The 8,874-nt window shown below is 40.6% G+C and overlaps 2 protein-coding genes across 2 annotated transcripts; one reads left to right on the forward strand and one right to left on the reverse strand.

Moving 5' to 3' along the window:
• The first annotated feature begins 995 nt into the window (after positions 1–995).
• Positions 996–2,044, forward strand: EMC10 (ER membrane protein complex subunit 10). Its single transcript, XM_065222230.1, has 4 exons — positions 996–1,134; positions 1,196–1,459; positions 1,518–1,808; positions 1,870–2,044. The coding sequence occupies exons 1-4, from the start codon at positions 1,078–1,080 to the stop codon at positions 1,948–1,950; spliced, it is 693 nt and encodes a 230-aa protein (XP_065078302.1). The 5' UTR covers positions 996–1,077; the 3' UTR covers positions 1,951–2,044.
• On the reverse strand, positions 2,037–3,032 carry CRIF (growth arrest and DNA damage-inducible proteins-interacting protein CRIF). Its single transcript, XM_065222229.1, has 2 exons — positions 2,606–3,032; positions 2,037–2,548 (listed from the first exon to the last, which is right to left on the reverse strand). Exons 1-2 carry the CDS (start codon positions 2,952–2,954, stop codon positions 2,064–2,066), a joined length of 834 nt encoding a protein of 277 aa, XP_065078301.1. The 5' UTR covers positions 2,955–3,032; the 3' UTR covers positions 2,037–2,063.
• Positions 3,033–8,874: the final 5,842 nt, after the last annotated feature.

Below are 8,874 nucleotides of genomic sequence, written 5' to 3' on the forward strand. Positions count from 1 at the left end.
AAAAATGAGAAAGTCACGAACGAGTTTTCATTTGTGCTCTGGAAAAAAGGCACCGATTTGTGAGCGGGGCTGAGAGAATGAACCTTTATGGCTGTAAGCTCCAATCGGTATTATCCTCGGATTAAATCCCGATCAAGAATGTCCGGCTGCTTTGATGTCGACATCAGAGTTATTCAACACGATGCTATGCAAACAATTTGCAGATCATCCAAACAGGGACGGTATTAAACGTTAATCCGAGTTGGAGCTCACCGCCATTAAAGCGATCGACTCCCCTAATAAACGGGTACCATACACTAACGATATCATAAAAGGTACGACCATACCACAGAAAGTTGCTATGATATCCCGATTAGAGTCGGTGTATAATGAGTCACGCCAAGAGTGAAGCCAAGTCTACCTATTGAGCTGTCAAACCGGCTACCTATCGTGCAGAGTAAACAAACATTACGATGCTATGAAAGGTCCACGAAAGGTATTGCAATAAAATATAAACTATAATCGAAGAAATGATCATAAACTCGCAGTGAGCAATAAATTGTCATGGGATACGTTTGGTAATGATCACTTATGAGAATTTCTACTATTTTTGGTTGAGATAATTTGACTAAATCACTGATATAATGATTTACTACAGCCGCTATTTTTTTTTCTCGCTAGAAGTCATTTGAAGTTGATGTAGAAGTCCTCTGTTGCCAAGTGAAAAGAAAGGGAATATTTCGAAAACCGTGATGCGAGTTCAACTGTTTTTCTCTTGGCGTGACTCATTATACACCGACTCTAATCCCGATCTCTCTCAGATCGTAATCTCGTATCGTATTTTTTGCTGATAAAACACTAAGAAAATTTGAAAGTTTTGCTTCTTATTTTTAGTGCAGTGTCCATGAAATATTTCAAGTGACAAATAAACGGTATAAAACTATAAGCCATAATATCACGAATATCATCCGAGAAACGTCAACATAAGACATAAAATTCGGCTGATCGATATTTTTATCTTGGAAAAAGTGTTCTAGAAAGAGGAGAAAAAGTTCCTTCAGAGATTTTCAGTGTTTTCTTTTGCAATTATTACACACAATGATTAGAAAAATACTCTTTACAGTACTGTGCAATCTTGTTTTTGTACTAAATGCGGTAAATCGGTTAGACCAGTGTATTGCTTCAATGCTAAACTAAACCTTAATCCTCCACCCAGACCCACCTCGAGTATGACGGCTGGCTGAACATCGAGCTGTACCACGCGCTGGACATTCACGAACCGCACAAGTTCATTACCCGAGGCAATGTCACCATCACCAGTCTGAATAGCGGGGCAGTGTCCCTGTCGCAGGAACCGCTAACGGTTCATGAGCGGAACCAGTTCCGGAAGTTGGCCGAAGAAAACCGACTCTACCGGTTGGAAGCTCACGTTCTGGAAGCCGATGGATCCCGGTCCAAGTTCCTGACGTCATCCAAAGCGGTAATGCTTCAATATATTTTCCGGACAAACCCGAAAGCTAAGATATTCCTTCTTACAGTGCGCATTGGCAAAATCTCAACTGGCGGACGTTCTTTGGGTTTCGTTGGATCATGCCGGATCCGTCACGGCCATTACTCAGTCGGTCAACAATGGCAATACGGATAACTGCCGGGACTTGACCACTCGAGACTTTGAGGTGTTGGATGAATTCAACACCGACGTGTATGTGAAACCGATGGAAAATGCACCGATTCCGGATACAGCCAGTTTCATCCAGAAGTTGGAACGTGAACGGGAAGCACGAGAGCGGGGTGAAACCAAGGATACCCGTGGCTTCTTTGCCAAATATGTAAGATGATTGCTGTTTAATTTATTCACTTAATTATCTCAAGCAAATTGTTCAATTTTAGTGGATGTACATCGTTCCGGTAGCGATTCTTATTCTCATATCGGGTGCTACCAACCCGGAAGCAGCTGGCGGACAGCGTTAAAACCAAAAAATAGGAATAGTTTTTCATTATTTCTTAATTTATTCGTAGGAGTTCTCTTTCCCATCAAATAAAATCTTCTAGTTCTCTACAGAAATACCGACACGACAATCTTCTTACTTCCTATCGACATCCTCGGTTTTCGCCTTTGCCCCATCCTTAGAGCCATCGTTCTCCAATTCGGCCGTCCGCTTCTTCAGTTTCTCCATCATCTTGATCTCCTTCTCCTTCCTCTTGGCTTCCTTGACCTTTTTGCGATCTTCCTTCTCTTTCTGGGCCAACATCTCCTGGAAGCGTTCGTCTCTAGGGTCAATTCGGAACCCGAAGTGCCTTCGAACTTCCTCCACCAAACGATCTTTGCGTTCCTTGGCAGCGCGAGCCTCCGCTTCCTTCTTCGCAATCCTAGTATTCAAATCCGCTACCCAATGGTCCAGTTTTTCCATCTTCTTGGCAACATCCTCCTCACGTGTCCTGATGCGAGCAGCCTTCTCCTGTTGGGCCTTCCTATTCTCTTCCATCATCTCTTGGAGGGTTTTTGGGAAAGCAACGCGTTCGTACTCGGCTTTTTCCAGTGCTTCGGCCTTGGTTGGGTAGCAGATTCCTGGAATTACAACTTCTATAATAGGCATTTTTTTTAAAACAGTAAGCAGGAACTTACGTGGATCAACTTGGCTTTCTTCCAGCCCGTATCGGCCCAGCATCATGCGCTTGTACTTGACAGTTTCGTGAATCCACGATTGGGACTCCCCGTACGGCCGCTGGTTGTGTAGCATGTTGCGATGCTGCGGTAGCAGACGAGATTTGTTCCGTAGCTGCTCGATGCGAGCTTCCCGTTCGGCTAGCTGGTCATCATCCTCGACGAATGTTACCGGCAGATCACTGTCCTCTCCGGCATCCTTCGCCTGGGATGACGAGTAGAATCGATTGATGGACGGTCGCAAGCAACTCAGTATCGTATAGGCGTATCGATAGTTTGGGGATGCGTTGAACAGCCGTATCGAGGACATTTTGTTGATAGAATTTTAGATTTTGATTCAATATTTTTGCACAATTCTAGAAAATTAAAAATTGTGTAAGAAGCACCTCGTTTTTGTTTTGAAGATTTGACGTTTCATTTTTTCATCCAAGATTTCTCCACATACATCTGCAAAGGGCCAATGAGTCGCGTGAAAACAATTACTTGAAACGTCATTTTCTCACGAATTATAACATAAAAATTATATTAAAAAGAAACAGAAACATCTGGAGGAAAAAACTTTGTTCTATGATATGGTGCAGTTGGGTTGCGTGCACGAGTCTTGTAATTCGTGAGAAATCGTCATTAAAAGGCATTGTTTGCACGTGGCGAATTGGCCCTTTGCAAATATGTGTTTTGTTTTTTGCACATCAAGACGCTCAAGATGAAATATTTCAGCATGGAACTTTCAGAATTAAAGCCATCTCCACCTGATGTACAAGAAACACGCAGAGTGGAAATCAGGGGTCATACATCTACGCGGTAAGAAAAAAAATGCCCAAAAGTAAGGCATTTTTTCTCGTAAAGCCGGTCAAAGTAGTTTTAATTTTTTTTTCTTTATTCGGGACCTAACGACCAGTAATTTGATCTAATGTAGTAAATCCCGTGTCCTTCGTTTAGTGCATGTCGTATTACCATAGAGGTATCACCGACAAACTGACATGACACTTAATTCTGACTTATGCCCGAAAATCGTAAACGGCCGATTTAAATGTGCAGTGATCCGATCTGTCAAAACCATAGGATTTTTTGATATAGATCAAAATAATTTGTCCAGATTAGATCAGACACGAACCAATTCAACAACCAATTAACGGGTTCATGGCTTAGCTAAATATTTCCCACGAACACGGAGCCAGATGTCAGTAGTGTGCTTTGGTCAGAAAATTTATTGTTTTTGCTATGGTCATTCATGTCGGTTTGTCGGTGGAGGTTCTAAGACCAGAAGGTTCCGAACAAACGTGCTCCACTTTTTGGCTCAGCACCCCGTATAAATGCCAACCATTGCTAGACCTTACCAAAAAAGATTAAAAATTGTTTATAATCCCTGCTAAACTTAACTGAAATCGTTTTTGAACTTTACATGAACGTTTGTGTGATAAAGTTTCAATCTTATGTATTATGTTTTTTAGGAAGTGAACCTTACAAATAATGGGTTGTTAAGAACCATTACCATTCCTAATTGATGTTTTCTCCATTCGAAAAAGGAATTATATTAAAACCTTTTTATTTATGATTTGAGAACTTTAATGTCAATGGTTAATGTAGTCAGTAAGGCCGATGGATGGTTTTGTATTGTCAATCAACTTTATGTGGTCTTTCAATACTAAGGCGCCCTAAAAAAAATGCCATACCCGAACGATAACCAAAATGATAGAACTATTCCATAAATGGTTGGGATGATACCCTGAACACGTCGTTAAGCAAAATAACCATTCAAATTTTATTAAAGCGACTGCTGGCAAAATATTTAAAATCTTGCCCTTACTGCATTCGTTACATTAAAAACCCTCTTAATTTCAGATTAAGGGTGGTCTGTTGCGTCCTAATCCTGGATCAAATGTGGTGCCTCCACGGTTCTACCAACAATCAATACGAAACTAACGATTTAAAATTAGCTCACTACTTGACTAGCCTATTGGTCCCAAGCAAACGATTAACGTACCCTTAGTCGAAATTCTAGTACTGCGCAATGTTTGTTTTGATTCGCTATGAAAGTTTGACAGATGAATTGAGGGGTTATTGGTTTTTCCTATGTTTCGAGGGGTGAATCGATTAGCTTGGAACCGAAGAGAGTACCAGAGCTGAGCCAAAAATTTGAGCACGTTATTTCGGGACCTTCTAGTCTTAGAGTTACCTCTATGGTTCTACGTTTGGTGTCGTTAGAGGGGATACGATCCGGAATGGATTCAGAATCGTTTAGGTTCAAATCCCAATCTAGCCAAGGTACGTGTTTGGCTTTCAACGTTAGCAGCTCGTGCCGTGCTGGCGTTCCGTCTCCCAGTTGGGTTGGGTTGATTCGGCCGGTGAGGAAATGGCGCTGCTGAAGCCATTGTGTCGCGAGTGATTGGTGATGGAAACTGGACGTAGTCCTTTGTTCTCTGCTGAGGTCCCTCTACTTCGAGCAGCTAGAGTGTATTTCGGGGTTGATGGGGATTTACGCTTCTGTGGGAGGAACGAAAGGCGAGAGTGCTGTTTTTAACACCGGTTGAAGAAGTAGCGGCAGCTCTTATCTATGGGAGATCTTCGAAATCATCGTGATGTTATGGATACCTTTGCAACATCGGGTGAGATCTTTCCTTTATTTTTCTTTTAACTTTCATTCCATTATTATATGAAACATTAAATTCTCGGTACGGGACGGTCAACCAGGGCACCGGATTGAAGCGAAATTGATGGGGAGAGTGGATATGCCAACTCCCTCTCTTTAACATTTCGTGAAAAGAGGGCGGGTTCTTCTTCCTACTTATTGGGACATCGCCCTGTTGGCTTGTTTTTTGACCGGTTGTATATGTAATTCTGTTGTTGGAAAGAGATTCTCATTTATCCCGTGGATGCACGTGGGCGATGTTGCCCACACAGCAAAAAAATAATTTTGATATCACATCAAAGTGGATGCACTACAATCATAGAGGTAACTCTAAGACCAGTGGGTCCCGAAGAAAATCATTATTATTTTTGGCTCACTCAGTACCAGAACAACGGTCCCAAGCAGTCCCAAGCTATTTCACTCACCCCTGCATGTTCTGCATGAATCCACACACCCCTGATGTTATCTGTCAAACTTTCATAGCGAATCAAAACAAACATAGTGTAGTAATAGAATTTCAACTAGAATAGGGTACGTTAATCATTTGCTTGGGACCAATAGGCTACTAAAGTGGTGAGCCAATTTAAAATCGTTAGTTTCGTATTGATTGTTGCTACAATCATGTCGAAAATTTCATGTAATTTTTATGACCACATAAATAAACAAATGCAGTAAAAGCAGCGTAATGTCAGTTCATGCATTGTATTAATGATAATTTTGTCCTTTTTAGCAAGTAATATTACACCATATTTTCGACATGATTGTAGCATAGAGGTAACTCTAAGACTAGTAGGTCCCGAAGAAACGTGCTCAACTTTTTGGCTCACCTCTGGTATTATCTTCGGTCCCAAGCTAATCGATTCACCCCTCGAAACATAGGAAAATCCACTAACCCCTCATTTTATCTGTCAAACCTCCATAGCAATTCAAAACAAACATTATGTAGTACTAGAATTTTGACTAGAATGGGGTACGTTAATCGTTTGCTTGGGACCAATAGGCTAGTCAAGTAGTGAGCCAATTTAAAATCGTTAGTTTCGTATTGATTGTTGATTGTAGTGCATCCACTTTGACGTGATATCAAAATTATTTTTTTGCTGTGCACGGGTTCACCCAACCCATTTTTGGCCCTTCATACAATGGCAGGTTGAGTAGAATTAGAGACTTGATCAAGTCAAAAAGCGAGGATATTCCACAGTCTACCAACAGTTGCTTCGCTACAGTGAGTGGTAGCTCCATATCACATATCATATCAAATCCCAATCTAGCCAAGGGTCTTCCGGGATGAGAATTTTCTCGTTTCCCCGGCTTTTTCCTCAGATATTCTTGCCAGTCATTGGTTTGAATTGCGAACGATCGATGGGCAATCCACATGATTGTATAAGGATGTCCATAGAAGGCCCTGTACTGCTAGGGAATGTCGATAACCTCAAATATTCCATCAGATCTGTACCTATATACAGTTGCCTTAGCGGAATAGTATAGGATTACTAGGAACAGATCAATGCAATTACATCGAGAAATACATTCCATTTCTTGAGTCCGCCGTCAAGCACATACCCATCATTAACGATCCGTTCATTTTGCAGATGCATCTCTGTCATCATCTTTCTGTTTAACTAGTTTGTCTCAAGAGACCCTCATGCGATAAGTGGCCTACCGATTAGTTCTGCTAATGTCAGTAGTAAGGCCTTGCTCGATCTCTATAATTTGATTCGCGGCAGAGGGGTTGGGGTCAACGGTTTCGCATGACGACACTAAGCAACTTGCTGCTCGGTAACAGCCCATGGGTGGGCAGATGAGCAACAACAACCACAGAGTCCTGCCTGCAGTAGAACCATAGAGGTAACTCTAAGACCAGTGGGTCCCGAAGAAAATCATTATTATTTTTGGCTCATTCAGTACCAGAACAACGGTCCCAAGCAGTCCCAAGCTATTTCACTCACCCCTGCATGTTCTGCATGAATCCACACACCCCTGATGTTATCTGTCAAACTTTCATAGCGAATCAAAACAAACATAGTGTAGTAATAGAATTTCAACTAGAATAGGGTACGTTAATCGTTTGCTTGGGACCAATAATCTACTAAAGTGGTGAGCCAATTTAAAATCGTTAGTTTCGTATTGATTGTTGGTAGAACCATAGAGACTAGAAGGTCCCGAACTAGACAAGACTAGAAGGTCCCGAAGAAACGTGCTCAACTTTTTGACTCAGCTCTGGTACTATCTTCGGTCCCAAGCTAATCGATGCACCCCTCGAAACATAGGAAAATCCACGAACCCCTCATTTTATCTGTCAAACTTACATAGCAAATCAAAACAAACATAGTGTAGTATTGGAATTTATACTAGAATGGGGACGTTGATCGATTTGCTTGGGACCAATAGGCTAGTCAAATAGTGAGCCAATTTGAAATCGTTAGTTTCGTATTGATTGCTGGTACAACTCAGTACTCTCCAGATCAGTTATACTTCGGAAATATCCCCCTATATTTTATGGTTTTCATCGGTGGTACATTGCGGAAGACATCATAATCAGTGACACGATAGGCTTGGGTCATGTCTACGAGATCACGTACTTCTGAGTCGATCAGATGACCTGGTTCAAGGATGTTGTTTCATGATGGGATTGAACACTCGTCCATGTGAATTCTGGTGTTTGTTTTTGTAGCGAAGTAAATATTTGCCAAAACCATCAACGAAATTGGAAATGTAAACGCAATCACAAAAGTCATAACTTCAGGGCATTGGCGTAGCTAGATAATTTATCTGGACGAGGCTTTTCATTTATTTATTTTTTTGCTAAACTACGGTTAAATAAAAACTTGCGAAGATGCTATTCAATCAAATTGCGTCAAGGCAGCTTGTTTTTGGGTAAATTTTTCTGTGACCAATAATGTGACATTGAGGCTTACTTTTATATTAATGGTGAAACAATACATTTGATTATGTTTATTTCATAGCAAGGATTGGGACCTCGATTGGGAGAGTCTCAAAAGCTTACTGATTTTGAACAAGCAATGATCGTTTGTTTATGCTTTTTGTAGTGAAATAAAAAAAAGCGTCCGTATTTCATAAATTTAAGTATCTGAAACTTAAGAAAATGCTCAGAGTTAGGTAATTCTATGAATTTTGTTACCAGCTTTTTTTGGTTTTGAATATTTCATCATCAGTTAAATCTCCAACATAGGAAGCAAAATTAAATTCTAGGAGTTTGAATTTGAAACATGGGAAAGTGCACACTGAATAAATTTCAAACATTTAAGCCTTAGAAACTTTTTATTAACAGGAGCTTTTCCATTGTTCTTGATTTATTAAATAAAAAATACACACACAAAGCAAGGACTTTGTATGTGCTTAGGCATTCAAATCATCCTGCAGCTGAATTCGGGGCATAAATTTGGTCGAAAAGAAAGAAATTTATACATTTTAAAAATATGTAGAAATTTCCATCTCTTTGTTATGGTGAATTCCGGCTGCTGGAGTGCTAATTCTTGACAATGTAACTAAATCACCAAGGCACGGGTCTTCCCTATAGAGAATGTACAAACATATCCATTAAATCTAGATTCATCATTCAAAATTCCATCGGATTCAGCTA

The sequence above is a fragment of the Ochlerotatus camptorhynchus genome, unplaced genomic scaffold (genome assembly GCF_037179485.1).
Source record: "Ochlerotatus camptorhynchus isolate MF236.1 unplaced genomic scaffold, CSIRO-AGI_Acam_v1.1 ptg000162l, whole genome shotgun sequence".
In the NCBI taxonomy this organism is placed as follows: domain Eukaryota; kingdom Metazoa; phylum Arthropoda; class Insecta; order Diptera; family Culicidae; genus Ochlerotatus; species Ochlerotatus camptorhynchus.

Coding starts and splice junctions, on each gene's coding strand:
- EMC10 (XM_065222230.1), top strand. CDS start 1,078: ATGATTAGAAAAATACTCTTTACAGTACTGTGCAATCTTGTTTTTGTA. Junction 1,460..1,517: donor TCCTGACGTCATCCAAAGCG/GTAATGCTTCAA, acceptor TCCTTCTTACAG/TGCGCATTGGCAAAATCTCA. Junction 1,809..1,869: donor GTGGCTTCTTTGCCAAATAT/GTAAGATGATTG, acceptor GTTCAATTTTAG/TGGATGTACATCGTTCCGGT.
- CRIF (XM_065222229.1), bottom strand. CDS start 2,954: ATGTCCTCGATACGGCTGTTCAACGCATCCCCAAACTATCGATACGCC. Junction 2,549..2,605: donor AGAAAGCCAAGTTGATCCAC/GTAAGTTCCTGC, acceptor TTGTAATTCCAG/GAATCTGCTACCCAACCAAG.